The 16,881-nt window shown below is 54.4% G+C and overlaps 1 protein-coding gene across 1 annotated transcript in view; it reads left to right on the top strand.

Annotated features, from left to right (window-relative positions):
• Positions 1 to 1,387: 1,387 nt before the first annotated feature.
• Positions 1,388 to 16,881, top strand: part of ADRB2 (adrenoceptor beta 2) — a 37,943-nt gene continuing 22,449 nt past the window's right edge. Inside the window, exon 1 of the mRNA XM_069773156.1 lies at positions 1,388 to 2,776. Coding sequence (XP_069629257.1) covers positions 1,603 to 2,776 — 1,174 coding nt within the window. The 5' untranslated portion in view covers positions 1,388 to 1,602. The remainder of the gene's footprint in view (positions 2,777 to 16,881) is intronic.

Here is a 16,881-nt window from a genome sequence, read left to right as displayed (position 1 = left end):
GTGAAGCCCCGTCAGGCTCCGGCAGCTGATGTGTTTCAAAGCAGATTTAACATTAGTAACGTCAGTTTAATTGCTAACGAAGACAGGAGTCCTCCACTGCCTCTGCCGTGGGAGGGCCGCGGTGCAGCACCCGATGAGACACTGACCTGCAGCTGCTTTTGGTGCAGCTGGTGGCACAGGGGCAAATCGGGGCAAAAGCAACTCTTTCTGTTCTCCCTTTCTGTGGCACAGGGCAATTTTAGAACCCCAGCCTTCAAGCTTCGCTGTCACTTCCGCAAGCCCGCCGGGGCCCGCAGGCAGCGCGATGTATCTCTGCGGGAGAGCGGCACGAGGCTGGGCAGTGTCGGTACAGAGCAACGGGCAGAAACGAAACTCCGGCGGCAGCGTTATCTCCTGTTGGGCTAAAAGGAAGTTTGCAGGATTCCTTAGTCCTTATTTAGCAAATTTGTTTGCTTTGGAGGGAAATACTCGTGACAGCATCTGGGGCTAACCGCATGCCTGGCTGCAGCGCGGCAGTGCGCGGCAGTGCGCAGCAGTCGCGCAGCCTCCCTGCCTGGCCAGCGCTCCCGGGACAGCTGAGGGGGGTCTGTGCCCTTGGCCAGCTCCGGGATTTCTGGAGCTGGGCTGCGGCTCCAGCACTCGGATGCACCCCACCGCCCTGGGTGCCCACTGGGATGCTGGGCCGGGGGCCGGCAGGGACGGAGACCTGGGTGACGTCCTGGCGCAAAGTGTCACCGGTGAGGATGGGAAAAGCCAAACCCCGGCGCCCAGGCAGGGACAAAGTCCCTGCGAGCGCTTGGTGCCACGTGTCCTGGAGACACCCCCGGGGGCAGGGAGCACACAGGGTGCGTGGGTGGGGTGGGAGGTGGGGCGCACGTGGGGCGCGGAGGCACGCGTGGGGCAGGGGGTGCGGGGACACCCCCGAGGCAGGGAGGGCATGTGCGGCACCCGTAGGTGGAAGGCGTGGGGACATGGCTGGAAAGCACAGGGACACCCTGGGGCGGGGAGCACGCGTGGGCGGGGGGCGTGGGGACACCGCGGGGGGGGGTGGAGCGCGCGTGGAGCAGGGGGAGAGCACGGGGCAGGGAGCAGGCGCGACGACCCCGGCGGGGATGTAGCACGCGTGGTCGGGGGGGGGAGCGCGCGGGGCGGGGACACGCGTGGGGCGAGGCGGGCGGGCCGGGCCACGGGGGGGTGGGGGGTGCGAGGTGCGCGCGGGGCGCGGCGCGGGCTGCCATTGGCTGTGGCGAGCTGATGTCACGGCGGGTGTCGCTATAAGCTCGGCGGCGCCTAACGGGCTGGCGGAGTCGGGCGCGCGGCCGCCGCGCGCGGGAGGGGACGGGGACAGGGACAGAGACGGGGACAGGGACAGAGACAGAGACGGGGACGGGTGCGGTGCGGTGCGGTGACGTGACGTGACGTGACGTGACGAGCGGAGCGGTCCCGGACACGCACAGCGGGAGCACCCCGCGGCCAAGCCCGCCCCGCACCTGCCGTCCCGTATGCGCGGCTCCCGGCGCAGCGCTGCCGCGGAGGAGCCCTAGGCAAAGCCGAGCCCCCGCCGCCCGCCCGGGGGGGCTGCTGGGGGGGGGGGGGGGGGCCATGGGGGTGGCAGGCACCGAGCTGCCCGGCGGCAACGTCAGCGCCAACGAGAGCGCCGCCGACCCCACGCTGTCGCGGGACGTGTGGATGGTGGGCATGGGGATCCTCATGTCGGTGATCGTGCTGGCCATCGTCTTCGGGAACGTGCTGGTGATCACGGCCATCGCCCGGTTCCAGCGCCTGCAGACTGTCACCAACTACTTCATCACCTCGCTGGCCTGCGCTGACCTGGTGATGGGGCTGGCCGTGGTGCCCTTCGGCGCCAGCCACATCATCATGGAGATGTGGAAGTTTGGGAACTTCTGGTGTGAGTTCTGGACCTCCTTGGACGTGCTCTGCGTCACTGCCAGCATCGAGACCCTCTGCGTCATTGCCGTGGACCGGTACTTCGCCATCACCTCCCCTTTCAAGTACCAGAGCCTGCTGACCAAGAGCAAGGCGCGCGTGGTCATCCTCGTGGTGTGGGTGGTCTCAGCCCTCACCTCCTTCTTGCCCATCCAAATGCACTGGTATCGGGCAGACCGTGTCGAGGCCATCCTGTGCTACGAGAAGGACACGTGTTGCGACTTCTTCACCAACCAAGCGTATGCCATCGCCTCCTCCATCATCTCCTTCTACCTGCCGCTCGTGGTCATGGTATTCGTGTACGCCAGGGTCTTCCAGGTGGCCAAGAAGCAGTTGCAGAAGATAGACAGGAGCGAGGGGAGGTTTCACACCCAGAACAAGGAGCAGGAGCAGAAAGGGGGAGCTGGGCACCGCCGTTCCTCCAAGTTCTTCTTGAAGGAGCACAAGGCCCTCAAGACCCTGGGCATCATCATGGGCACCTTCACGCTGTGCTGGCTGCCCTTCTTCATCGTCAACATCGTGCACGTCATCCAGGACGACATCATACCGAAGTACGTGTACATCCTCTTGAACTGGCTGGGCTATGTCAACTCTGCCTTCAACCCTTTGATCTACTGCCGGAGCCCGGACTTCAGGTATGCCTTCCAGGAGCTCCTCTGCCTCCGCAGGTCCGCCCTGAAAATGTATGCCAACGGCTACTCAAACAGCAACGGCAAGAGCGACTACAACGAGGAGGACAACGGCTACCCCCTGGCATCGGATAAAACCTGCGACTTGCTCTGCGAAGAGGGTTCCTTCCCTCACCCGGAGGACTTTTTGCACTGCAAAGGTACTGTGCCTAGCGGGTAGCTTCGAGACGCGATGGGCTCTGGCGTGGCACACATCGGTTGTAAAGAGGAGTCTTTCTCTCTAAGGAAAACCCAAACCCCCCGTTAATAATAATAATGGTCCTCTCCTAGAGCGCACCTAAAACCTCATGGCTGCAAGAACCCCCAAACTCGGCAAACCTTCCGCAAACAGGTGGGGGGTTGTCCCGGGCAGGGGCGGGCGGGCTGCTTGCAGTCTGCCTGTTTAGGGGCGCGACCGTGGGTCCCCTGAGCGGGGTGGGGGGTGGACGGGAAATTTAGGGCTGTGCAGAAAGCTCGCCCCCGGAGGAAACTTCCTGGCCGTGGCCGGTGTTGAACTACCTCATGTCCTTACTGTTAGGAGCCGGCGGCTGCTGCGGGAGCTCCGTGCGGGGCGGTGGGAGCGGGGCTGGGGCTGCAGCCGCCCGCCCCGGCGGCAGCCCCGTCTGCGGAGCCGGGCGCCCCGCGGGAGTCCTCCCGGTTCCCTTCTCGTAACCGAGCCGGTGGCCGTGGGACCCCTCCCCGGCCGGGAGGGCAGCCCCGGGCGGTGGTACCAGTGTGGTCCAGCCCAGGGGAGCGTGCGGGGGTGGCATCCTGCGACAAAATCCCCGGGGGAGGGATGGCAGGAGCGGGGCTGAGCGCGGCTCGGTAGGGCTGTGTCGGATCCGCGGCTATTGCCGGCAGTGGGACAGTTTAAACAACGCCCAGAAAAAAACGAACGCTATTTTTGCCAAGTGCTAGAGGACTTTCTGCTGAAATAGTAGTATTAGAAATAAATGGACTGTTTGCCCAGAACGCGAGACTGTGACTGTGGGACTCCGGAATGGGGTACCGGGAAGTCGGGTGAAATGCTGCTACAACCACAGACGGTCCTTTCGTTGAGCTTCCAACCAAAGCTTTTAAACTGCCCGGTTTGTTTAACTACAAGTCTCAAAAGACAGTGAGCCCGAGGAGGTGGGATGGGAGGCGGTTTTTTATTTTCACTGGCAGACTGGAAGCACAGCTCTGGGCGCGGGACGGCTGTAGGTTGGTTGGTTTGTGAAGAGTTTTGGTTTGGGGTTTTTTTTTTTGCTCCCCCCCCCCTTGCGGCAGGCTTTGCATTTTGTTCCCGGGTTGCAAGAGTTGGCGGCGGGCGCGCAGGGCTGTCAGGGGGGGCGGCAGACACGGGCGGGCAGGTGTGGGCTGCGGGACGGGGACGGGGACGGCACTGCTGCCGAGGGCTTGCTCTCTCAATGTCCTTAGCTGGAGGGAAGCAGCGATCGGGGCGGGGGGACGACACACGGGGACACCCCCCCCCCACATTGCCTGCACCCTCGGCTGGCCCCGAGGGCCGGGAGGCTGTGCAAGTGCGGGGTCTTTTCGGATACGCTCGGGAGAGGTGCGAGGAAACGGTGCTCACGGGACCTGTCGGCGCTCCGTGGGGCCGCGGTGTCCCGCGGGGGGATGCTCGGGTACGGTGTGTGTGCGGGCTCTTCTCCCCCCCCACTCCCCGCAGTTCCACACACCTGCCCCGCGCCTTGGGGGGGGTTGGCTTGCGCTGCTGCTGGGGGACATGTCGTGGTCAGTTTGGGGATCGGTGGGTCTCCGGCCGAGCTGGCTTTGCAGATCAGTGGGGTGACCAGTTACCCGGGGTGACCCGGAGCTGAGGCCTCTCGGGCTGTTACCCCCCACTGCAAGAGGGGGATTGGGGCAGCACTGGAAGGAAGCAGGGGAGGTCAGAGGCTGGGAGAGGGAATGGAGCAGGGTTTCTGGCTGCCGACACCTCTTTGCAGTCCCCGTGTGGCCCTGGCTCTCTTGGCTGCTCTAGGAAGGACTTTCCTCAAGGGCCGGTACCGAAAGGGGCAGCACCAGGGAGGGCTGGAGGGGAATCAGTCTCCCCTGGAACCTGGAAGAGCAGTGCAAGGGGGTTTGCTGCTGGTGCTGCTACGGCTGCTGCAAGGTGCAGGGCAGCGACGAACTCCTCGAGCTCTCATACCCCTCGTGGTAAAACCTCACCTGGCTTTTGTGGGGCTGGGGTCTGGAAACTCCTAGTGCTCCCTTCTTTCTTTCCCAAAGCAGTCCTGATCCTGCTTGGAAAGGGTGCTGGGAAGGAGGAACAGCTGTAAGAGCCCTCTCCTCCTCCTCTAGCCCTGTGACGGGGGTGCTGGCTCAGCTCCGCTTGCAGCCTTTCCAGCTCAGTGCTACAGCAGAGGCAGGGAACGTACCCGAGAGCCCTTCCCTCCTGCCTCTTGCTGTCTGCTTTGATGTCTGCGCCTGTCACTGTCCTCACCCGCTGCCTTGCTGGGTTTGTCAGCAGTGCCCAAAGTCCTTTGAGTGTGAGCCACTTGGGCAAAGGAGGGGTGTGATGGCATGGTGCGGTGTGTGAGGCCGCAGGTAGCCAAAAGCATTTGTTCCTCAGATAAACATTAACAGGCTGTCCGAGCAGGGGGAGACCCAGCACAGGACCAGGACCGGCAGTCAGGTGGTGTTTGCTTCATACTGCACAAGGACTGAAATGTCAGAGGCTGGCGTGCTGTGGAGTCGGTGTACACACACACACACGCTCCGTGCGGGCTGTGATTATTATGTGGCACTCAGGGGGAAGTGAAAATTAACCTCTTGATTGTAGCAATCGATATCTCCGGTGTTGTTAAATCTCCTGCATTTTTAATCTTGCCAGTCCCTTGCTGTATTTTGCAATGCCCAGGGGCAGCATAGGTTAGCAGGTAGCAAGGGCACAGAGCGAGGAGGTGTCCCACACCGATAGCCAACTCCCAACTGGGGGCCAGGCCACCCTACAGCAGGCTCAGCAGTCAAACTCCCACTGGCTGTGGGGCAGGAGCCTCTGGCACAAAGAAATCCAGTGTCCACATTTCAGTTGCTGTCTGTATTTTTACTATTACTAATTATTTGCATTTCAGTAGCACATGTTGTGGACCAGGACTTTGTTGTCCAAATAATTGCTCTATTTGTTTGGCTGGCTATGTTCATACTTCAGATGTTGTGGCTGTATGTAGCCAAAGCTGAGAGATGAGCAAGTGGCTAATTGCAGAACAACTACAGTATCCAGAGTATATGGGTGTGGAAGGGACAGGGGACATTGGGCTGTTTGCACTGGGCAGTTGACCTTGGTACTGCAATGCTCAGCTACAGTGTTAGGAAACCTCAGACTAGCAGGGAAGTCTTGAGTAGTGAAGAACTGATTTCTTTTCTCTAAGGCAACATTAGTAAAACTGGTGAAATATGAACTGTATGGTTCTGGAGGCAGCTGGAACTGAAAGAGAAACATTGGAGGAGAAAATATTGTGGCACCACCAAAGTCAAACCAACAAACCTTTCCTGTTCCATGGTTGAAAAAGAAAAGCTGTGTAGAGGAATCCTTTGGCCTGTTAAAATATTTTATAATATAGTTTTATAGGTACATGCTAGGCATTAAAAAATGGAGCATTGAAGTTGGGATACTAGCTGCTTAAATTGATTTTAGGGTACTTAGGATTTTACACTAGCAGAGAGTTGGCTCAGGTTAAATACATCTGATAAAACACACACCAGTGAGTTCATTTGAGGAAAATCACTGTGACAAAATACCAAATTCTTATTGCAAACAGAGCAGGCTACCTTCTGTGCTGCTGGTTTGTACCTTATGCCACTGCCACAAAGGTGGATAGAGCACAGGTCAGATACTGTCCACCCCCCAGGTGTCAGTGGGTACAGCTAACTGGAACTTTGTGGTACATTCACTGCTTTTAGCTACTTTGGCCAAACAGATTGTTACTGGTTTTAAAGTCTTAGTCAAGATGAGCGTCACAAATGCAACTTTTGTGTTACAAAATACTGCCCTTGCTGTAGGTCCTGCTTGTGATTCTGGCAGCTGTAGTTTCCACATTAGGGGCTGTCTTTGCTTTGTCCTCCAAAACAGGCAGAGCATCGAGAGCTGCTGAGTTATGTCAGTCCTTTGCCTCTTGGGAGCATTCCTGGAGAGCTTTTGCTTTCTGGGAAGCCAGGCCTTGAAATATAACCTGATGCTTGCTCCAGCACTGGGGAGGTGTGGAAGTGCAAGGGGAGCTGGCAGAGGGGACGGGGTCTGGGTGCAGATCCCCACCTGGGAGTGTGACTCGAGCATCTCTTGAGGACCAGCCGTTCCCAAAGTGCCTCATATCCCACATTGTTCAGTGATTCCTAATGCGCAGCATTGCCCATCAGTGCATATCGCATTGCCGTGGGGTGTCAGGGTGTGCGTGTGGAGCCTTGGCTGTGTCTGCCCAGCCTCGACTGTGGAGCCGGATCCACACCTTGCAGCCTCCCCTGTGGTTCGGGTGAAGGTGAGACCCCTGCCTAAGGACACTGCCGAGGCAGTGGGTTCAGCAGAGAGGGAGGGAAGAGACCTAAGTTATCAAATGCCCCCTTATGTTTGAAAATAGGCCAGAGATTAGTAGTGTAGAAAGGAGAGCCCAGCTTCTCCGGAGAGAGAGCGGATGTGTGAGCAGGGACACAACGTGCTCTTCAGCTCTCCCACGTCACAGCCGCTGGGCTTTTCAAAGGGCTTATTTATGTATTTATTTACTATAAGGGACATGTTTTTGCTGTAGAGGGGAAGGTATTGACAGGGCTGGCTAGGAACATAAACAGCAGGCTGCAATCTATCTCCTAGCATCCCTTGCCCTTCTGGTATAGAATCACAGAATTATAGAATTATTTAGGTTGGAAAAGACCTTTAAAATCATCAAGTCCAACCATAAACCTAACACTGCCAAGTCCACCACTAAACCAAGTCCCTAAGTGCCACATCTACACCTCTTTTAAGTACCTCCAGGGATGGTGACTCAACCACTTCCCTAGGCAGCCTGTTCCAATGCTTGACAACCCTTTTGGTGAAGAAATTTTTCCTCTCCTGGCACAACTTGAGGCTGTTTTCTCTCATCCTGTCACTTGTTAATTGGGAGAAGAGACCAACACCCCCCTCACTACACCCTCCTTTCAGGTAGTTGTAGAGAGCGATAAGGTCTCCCCTCAGCCTCCTTTTCTCCAGGCTAAACAACCCCAGTTCCCTCAGCTGCTCCTCATAAGACTTGTGCTCCAGACCCTTCACCAGCTTCATTGCTCTTCTTTGGACACACTCCAGCACCTTAATGCCTTTTTTTGTAGTGAGGGGCCCAAAACTGAACACAGGACTCGAGGTGCGGCCTCACCAGTGCTGAGTACAGGGGGACAGTCACCTCCCTGCTCCTGCTGGCCACACTAGTTCTGATACAAGCCAGAATGCCATCGGTCTTCTTGGCCACCTGGGCACACTGCCGGCTCGTACTCAGCCGGCTGTCGACCAACACCCCCAGGTCCTTTTCTGCCGGGCAGCTTTCCAGCCCCTCTTCCCCAAGCCCGTAGTGTTGCATGGGGTTGCTGTGACCCAAGTGCAGGACCTGGCACTTGGCCTTGTTGAACCTCATACAATTGGCCTTGGCCCATCGATCCAGCCTGTCCAGATCCCTCTGTAGAGCCTTCCTACCCTCGAGCAGGCCAACACTCCCGTCCAACTTGGTGTTGTCTGCAAACTTACTGAGGGTGCACTCGATCCCCTCGTCCAGATCATCAATAAAGATATTAGAACTGGCCCCAATACTGAGCTCGGGGAAACACCACTTGTGACCGGCCACCGACTGGATTTAACTCCATTCACCACCACTCTTTGGGCTTGGCCATCCAGACAGTTTTTTACCCAGTGAAGAGTACGCCCGTCCAAGCCACGAGCAGCCAGTTTCTCCAGGAGAATGCTGTCAGAAACGGTGTCAAAGGCTTTACTAAAGTCCAGGTAAACAATATCCACAGCCTTTCCCTCATCCGCTAAGTGGGTCACCTTGTCATAGAAGGAGATCAGGTTAGTCAAGCCTTTCATAAACCCATGCAGACTGGGCCTGATCGCCTGGTTGTCCTGTACATGCCTCGCGATGGCACTCAAGACGATCTGCTCCATAACTTCCCCAGCACCGAGGTCAGACTGACAGGCCTGCAGTTCCCCAGATCCTCCTTCCAGCCCTTCTTGTAAATGGGCATCACATGTGCTGACCTCCAGTCAACTGGGACCTTCCCAGTTAGCCAGGGCTGCTGATAAACGGTTGAAGGTGGCTTGGTGAGCGCTTCCACCAGCTCCCTCAGTACCCTTGGGTGGATCCCATCTGGCCCCATAGGCTTGTGTGTGCCTAAGTGGTGTAGCAGATCGTTAACCATTTCCCCTTAGGTTATGAGGGCTTCATTTTGCTCCCTGCCCTTGTCTTCCAGCTTAGGGGGCTGGGTACCCCAAGAACAACCGGTCTTACTATTAAAGACTGAAGCAAAGAGGGAATTAAGTACCTCAGCCTTTTCCTCATCCTTTGTCACTGTTTCTGCCTGCATCCGATAATGGATGGAGATTCTCCTTCGCCCTCCTTTTGTTGTTAACATATTTATAGAAGCATTTGTAATTGTCTTTTACAGCAGTAGCCAGTTTAATTTCTAGCTGGGCTTTGGCTCTTCTAATTTTCTCCCTGCATAACCTCACGACATCTTTGTAGCCCTCCTGAGTTGCCTGCTCCTTCTTCCAAAGTTCATAAACTCTGCTTTTTTTCCTGAGTTCCAGCCAAAGCTCTCTGTTCAGGCAGGCTGGTCTTCTTCCCTGCTGGCTTGTCTTTCGGCACATGGGGACAGCCTGCTCCTTGCCTTTAATTACAATGGTTCTGCTGCCAGGAGTCTCAAACACCCACACTGGCTAAGGAAAGGGCTTTTGTCCCCTCCCTTTGCCAGTCCTCTGCCTCCCAGTGTTTGTTTTCACTGCTATGATGAATCCATTTCCCAAGGAGATGGGTTTATGAGCACATTCATTCCTCTGGCAGGAGGGAGGATGGCCTGTCTTGCCTGTTCCCTTCTCTGCTCTATGTCAGCAGATAGAAAGTGCCGTCCTAAAAGCAGCAGGGAAGCAAAGGTTTCCTGGCCGACCGTGGCAGTGCCTGGCTGTGTCCCTGGGGTATGAGGATGGAAGAGCGAGCTGGGGATGGTGCCTGCTGGTCTGCTCACCAGCGTCACACCAGTATTCTCCCTCCCCACCTGCCTCTGCAGAAGCATCCAGCCCTGCTGAAGCACCTCTTACTTTGGCTGACCCACATCTTTTCTTAACTTGTAAGAGCAGTATCGGTGCCTTCACTTCAGGTTCGTAGTGTGCACGGTACCCAGGGTAGTTCTTCAGGTTCAGATGAGCAAGGGCTGTTTTGAAAAGCCACCCTGGCCTTGGATGTTGTTCACAGCAGAGAGGTGGTGTGACCCCAGGCTCCCTGAGATTAGTATTTTGCAAGGATTAAGTTTCCTTTTATCACTGTTTTTACACTTGTTCTTGGTTTCTCAGGTCCACGAGTAGGACCGCAGCCACTCTTTGGCCTCTCCTTGCTGTACAATAAAGTCTCTTTCAATGTGAAAGCTTGGCTCTTTCTGAGACTTGAACCCAGCAGCCTGAGCATTTCTTCTCCTTGTTATTCTTTTATTATTGGACCTGTTTTGAAAGCGAGCATTAGTCCTAAAGGGGCAAAGAGAACATTTTGCAATGAACAGACATCCTGGGCTATGAGGACACTGTCATTTGGCAGCTGGGGTAGCTACACCCTCTTATCAGAGACATTCCTGTGGGGTGACCAGCTGCACGGGGCACCCACGGGAACCTGTGGGTGCTTTTTGTCGTATTACAGAGTAGGGCAGCAATATTTCACCCAGCACTGCCTCTTGGGAGATGCACTACAGCTGTTCCTCAAGGGCCCAAGCTGCAGCTGGTGGCATGGGCAGACAAGGTGGCAAAACCGCTCCCTCTTCCACCCTCAGCCAAAGGACTGAGGCTCATGTTTGCCTGCTGCAGACCAAAGTACAGCCAGCTCGGTCGGGAGCACAGGCGCTTGCCTGGGGTCTTAGTGACACAGCCTGGGTCTGGACAGAGCAGTGCATGCTGGAGACTGGAGTTTACACAGAACTTGGAGGGAGGTTAACTCTCCTGGTAGGTGTTGTAAGAGCAGGACACAATCCTGATTCCCCTGGTTTTGGCAGTGGGTATTTGCAAGAATTGTTGTGTGTAAGGGTGCTGAATCAAGCAGAGTATTTTAGGGGGCATTAAGCCTCTACAAACTTTCTTCGTCATGAAAAAAGTGGATTTGCTGCTTCTCCATGCATGCAATTTCAGTTTTTCTCCTGTTTTCTCACCCTCCCAATGGCAGGAGCATACAACTGAATTTCTGTGCAATATTGCCAGTGCCAGTGAGAGTGGATTGGGAAATATTTACTTGTTTACTGCCCTTGGTAAGGTCATTTTTGCACAAGTGCATATATATTTAGATATATGTATGTATATGTGTGTATATACATGTCCATTATCTATATACAGCGATATATAGAACTGTATATAAACAAGGAAATGTAAAGGTATTTTGTTGTGCTAGATAGATACATAGATGAAGATCTGTATGTCCAAAAGTTTGAGTATTTATTGCAGGTCCTATTGATTGACATTGTGTTTAAATAAAGAGTATTTATCGTATGCTTGTAGTCAAGTGTCCTTGCTTAAAGCTGTTTTGCTGGCTGTATTTCCCCCATACTCTTCAAGACTTTTCCAGTGAATCCTTCAGGGCTCATTAAAAAAAACCCCAACCCCTGAATAGCCTGGTGCTGGTGGGGAGGCACGCACAGCTTCCCTGAGTGGATGAGAGTTTCATTAATTTATCCAGCTCTTTGAGCCCTGGAGATGGTGAGGAGGTTGCGGGTGCTCAGCACCTCGCTGTAAAAGGGCTTCTCTGTTTTTCACCTCTTAAGTCAGGGTTTGCAGACAAAGTGGTTTTTAAAAGCCACCTGCTTTTCTGCCTGTTTGGACTTGAAACAGTGGCAGTCTTGGATGGCTCCTGTGCTCCCCTGGCAGAGCAGGGCTGCTGCCGAAGCATGGACCGGTACAGCTGGGGGCTTTAATCCTCTGTTGCTGGTCACCAGCGCCAGCGTTCCCTGGGACTGGGAGAAAACACAGATGTCCAGTGCAGAGACTGTTGGGATGGGAAATGTGAAACACTGCAAAATGTATGCAGCGCTTGTCTGTAAAGCCCGGTGCTGTCTCTGCTCTTCTCTGGCCCAGAAGCGAGGCCCCGTGCTGGCTTCGCAGCAGGGGTGAATGATGACTCCGCTCCCTCTCAGCTGTCCGAGCAAGGTCTTACCTTGCCCGGGATGAACACCACACACCTCGGCAGGGCTTCTTAGTCCTGGCTCAGCACAGTGCAAACACCGTGCTGCAGCTTCTCCACCTGCGCTGGTTTGGAGCTTGGGCTGGAAGCAGGGGTAACAGTGTGAATTGCCCTGCAGGAATGGGGGTGACGGGAGCACAGTGTGGTAAGTCACTGCTGTCTGTCCCAGATTGCTTTATCTCCTAATTAGGATTGGAAAAGCTTCTGGGGGGGTGTTTGGAAAAGTATCCTACTCTCCTGGTCTGTTCTCTGTTCCCTGTTGTCCAGCTGTGTTGTCCTGGTGCTCATATTGCTTCAGGTGGGGGTGAAGAAAGAGCATGGTTAATGTAAAGTAGGATCGCAGCCCAGCATGTTGCAATGACAAGTATTTTGCATTCTTTATCCCACTTAAGACCGTGATGAAAGTCTTGGCAGCAGAGGCCAGTGTGTGCCCTGCACGTTTCAAGGCTGCTCCTTTCCAGAAACAACAGCAGGGAGTCATTGTGCAGCTTGGACAGGGAGAGATTACACCAGGCACTTCCAAAACACGACAGATGCCCAAATGATAATGATTTATGGGTTTATATCCTTGTGCTTTCAAGGGATAGACAGCCCCAGCTAGAAATACAAGCCATTGCTGACTATAGGGGTCCTGAAGAAGGAATCAGTCAGACCTTCAGCATCTGCAGGGGGAGCCTCAGCTGCTATTCAGCTCCCCCCATCCCCATTAAAACAGGACATTCAGACCAGAGAACACTCCACATCCCACCTTGGAAAGGTGCTTGGTCCTAAGAGGTGCTTAGAGCCTAGTCCCTGCTTCCCAGCACATTTGGTGGTTGCCCTGAGGCTCCCAGCAGCCCCTCCTGGCTCTGGTCCTCCAGCGATGCCAAAGGCATTAGGAAACTACAGTGGCCACTGCCAGAGCTACCTGCAGTCTCGCAGACATGACTTCATTGCAGGCGTAGGCAACAGGAGCAACGACGAGAGGATCTCTCACCAGCCCTAGTCTGAACACAGCTCCCCACTCGCACCACATCCTCGATGGCTTGGCGGGGGGGTTCACACTCCACGGCTGAGCTCCACAGCCTCAGCCCAGTCCTGAGAAATGCATAAACAACAAACGGCCTCTGGGAAGCCCATGCCAAGTCCTTTCTCTCTCATGTAAATATTTTTTCCTCTTAAGTGTATGCAAGTGTGAAAAATCCCTCCTTAATCTTTTTTTCTCCCTGGCTGAAGGAAATGCTTGTTCATCCCTGGGTGCGGACTGCCCTCATCTTGATATTTTGCAGCCATCAGCCCAAGCAAGAGCCACACTGCTGAGAGCAGTTATCGCCCCCAAAGCCATACTGCTCTTCCTGCCTCCCAAGCCCACTGGCATCAGATCAAATGGTGCCTAACACGATGGGTGCCTGTCAGGACATTACACTCCTTAGTGGCTGTTGGATGGAGGTCCCATGGGCTGCAGCGTGTGGACAGCAAATTTGTTAGGCAGCCTTGAAGAAGCCTTCAAAAATAGTGCAAGATATCCATGAGGTTGCAGGGTTCCTGTTCCAAAGCCTGAAAGTCCTATCCTGTTGTATTCGACTCATGGCTGGAAATGCGTGGCAGTTTTTCCTGAGAAAAATTGCAGCAGAAGCCCTAAATAAGTTTCTTGATGCCTAGCCCTGGAAGCAAACAGCTCAGTGGAAGATACGCTGATTTTCTGATACATGCCTAGTAGAGAAGGGAAGTGTGTCTGCACATAGCAGAGGTAGTGGAAGCTCCAATATATCTATGTGCAGGGGAGCAGGTGGAGAAGCTGTGTAGGTACCTGTTCACTGGGGAATCTGTTCTCACTGTTCAGATGTTTTCTTACTCTCCATTCACCTCACCTGGCTGTCCTGCTTGGGAATGGGTGGGACTGGGTGTAGGCTGTCACCCCTCCGTTCCAGCCCTCTGCTTGGGACCTCAGCTAAGTTCTGTGTCTCATGAAAATAAAAAGACATTGCTGGTGGTGGTTTCAGAGAGGAAGCATGTTGTCACGGTGGTCAGCCTCGCACAAAAGAATGATGCTGAGATAGATCCGTATCAGCCTTGACTGTAGGTCTTTTTTGTGAAACCTCATTGTAACCCAGATAGTACTGTGATACTCTGCCTCGACACGAGTCTGGCTGAGCATGGGACCTTCTTTATAGAGACAAGTTAGGCTCAAAACCTGGAGAGCTGCTGAGTGTGAAGGGCTGTACAAACAGCTTTGTAGCTAAAGAAGAGGAGAAAGCAACAGTTCCCGCACACTCGGATGAGAAACGCCCTGGAGCAGCCCAGCAGTTTGATATGGAGAGGTGCTGACTTTCTAGGCTGGGTTTTAGGATGGTCTCCCAGGGGGATTTGCTGTGCTGGGCCCTGCGATGCCTTTCCTGCTCCTTTGCCTTCCCAGGTGCCTTGCTAGGCTCTGTGTAAGTTAGCCCAGTTCAAGCAGGATGAAAGATGTCTGTGCTATAAACCATCAAGTCACAGATTTTTCACGGGGATGTGTGTTACTCTGTTCCTGTGCTCTTGTTGAGCTAGACTGCAGTGCCAGACGCAGTGGTGTAAGCTGGAAGGTAACTTGTGAAATCGGTTGTGACAGGGAGTCAGTCAACGCTCTGCGTGATCTTGAAGGCCTGCTTGTAGCAGGGTCCATGTCTGATTACAGAGATCTTTGGTGTGGAAGGTGGGAGGGGAAGAGAGATGCTTTCATGGCTGGGCTAGAGGGTTAGGTGTTAGTCAGCAAGACAATTTTTTCTAGCACAGACATCAGAGCAGTGTCTTACCCTGAATGGCATTTTGCTTTACATTGCGATGAGTGCTGGTAGGGACCTGCCTTTTATCAGGACCAGCCATTTGAAGGGCTGTGGCTCAGAGATACCTCTCCCCTTGTCTTCTCCTGGCAAGCACAGGTTGTTCTCTTCTTCTTCTCAGCTTCATGAAAGTGAAGTCATTTGTGAACTTGCCAGGGTTTTGCACAACAGAGATGTTAGCACACTCCCTGCCATGGGAGATGGAGCCCAGAGCAATGTCAGTGGTGGTGGTGGCGGAGAAGCAACGAAGGCAAGTCCCACCTGAACCTGGAGGTCCTGCTGTCTCCAGCTGAGATAGAAATATAGACATACAGTGCACAAGTGTATACAGTTAGAGATATAGAAGCGGGGAAGGCACTGAGCTGGGGGCACAATCCACAGCTATTGGAGTTGATTCATATCACTTCAGCACAGCATCTGAGACAAAGGGGAGCCGTAGGGGGGAGACCCATGGGAGGAAAAAGGAAGAGCAGAACCACAGAAAGACATTTTGTGACTCAGAACAAGGAGGTCATTCCTTAATAACAGCGTAGCATGATTTGTTCAGCTCATTTAAAAGCTGGCTGTGTGGTTCCCTGTCTCTCCGGGGCTCCCGGCTGCAGAGAAAGACCCTTCTTAAAAGGGGATCCTCAGGGTACCTATTTATAGCACGGAAACCCCTCCAGGACAGTCATCCAGCCTTGAATGAACATCTCCCCGACCCCGGCAGCAGAGTGATGTACAGGCTGTTCCTCCTGCAGTCCCAGCCCCTCCTTTGCAGGGGCCCAGCTGACATTTGCTAGCAGACTGTACGGGACAGTTTCAGGCATCTCTCCCTGGCGCGGGAGGTGATGACACCCCAGCTGCTGCCGTGCCAGGCTGGCAGAGGCAGGAGGAGGCAGGGAGAGGGGCAGGGTGCCGGGCTGCTCCAGCTGGGCTGCCCCTTGCTTGGCGGTGGGGGAGAGTCAAGTGATGAGAGGCGAGGGGTGCGTGCTGTTCCCGGAAAGAAAAGGTCAGGGCACGGAGCCGTGGCGCGATTTGCCTCCGAGCCAGAGCCGGTGGCAGTAGGGCCGGGGCCGGGAGGGCTGTGATTTCTAGGCATGACTTGTGGATGTTGGCCAGGAGACACAGAAATGAACTGGAGAAGGGGGGAGAGGGTTGTTGGTCTGAAGTGAAGCGTGGGGCTCTGCAGAAGTGCTGGCTAGGGGCATGATGAGCTCTCCCTGCCAGTCTGCAATGCCCCCCTGGACCTTAGAAGGACCCCAGGAGGGGGTGCTGGCATTGCATCTGCTCGGGTTTGGTCTCAGGCTGGGCTGACTCAGTCCAGCCCTCCGTGCCGGGGGCAAGCAACTGCTGAGCACCACACTTGAACTCACTTGTTTGGCTGCAGGATAGGATTTCAGTTTGCTACAGTTAGATGGCAGAGCTTTGGGGATTTTCCTTTCTGATATGATATACCAAGCCAAAGGCTTATAATGAAGTCAGAGTGATTTCAGAGGTATTTTCTTTCTCTGCCTAAGAATTCCCTTTAACATGCAAAACTCAGGAGGGGAAAAAAGATAATAAAACTGTTTGGACAGGGCCAACTTTTTTAACATAGGTTTGGACAATGCAGCTTGCTGAGTGACTGTGTCTGTGAGGAGGCTTCTGTCAACTCTGCCAATAAAGTCATAAATCCAGCACGGACTGGTGATTAAAAACGGAAGGAGAAGGACTTAAAGGAGAGTGGTTGAAGGGACAGATGGAGGCAACTGAAGAACAGAGGCAAAATGAAATATAGCCCCAGGGGAGTGTAAAAAGATGACAAAGAAACAAATGGAAATGAGAAAAGGGCCCTAGGAAGGACAATGACTCAAGCACCAGCAGGAAACTCAAGGTGGAAAGCAAGAGGCCAGATCCCATGTGGAAGAGGAGGGAGAGGGTGGAAAGGGATTGCAGAAGGAGAAGAAACAGGACTCGAAAATGCCATGACAGCAGGATCTGTATTTCAGCGCAGGCAGCCTGACTGGTGCCTCTTCCCTCCTACACTAGTAGTTCCTTGTCTGCTTTCAGCCAGTATGAGTTTGATTTAGCAGATCTGGCAGGAGGAAGGCAGCGGGACAA

This window comes from Haliaeetus albicilla, chromosome 27 (assembly GCF_947461875.1).
Source record: "Haliaeetus albicilla chromosome 27, bHalAlb1.1, whole genome shotgun sequence".
In the NCBI taxonomy this organism is placed as follows: domain Eukaryota; kingdom Metazoa; phylum Chordata; class Aves; order Accipitriformes; family Accipitridae; genus Haliaeetus; species Haliaeetus albicilla.
The sequence above is the reverse complement of the archived record's forward strand: the minus strand, read 5'-3'. Positions and strand labels throughout refer to the sequence as shown.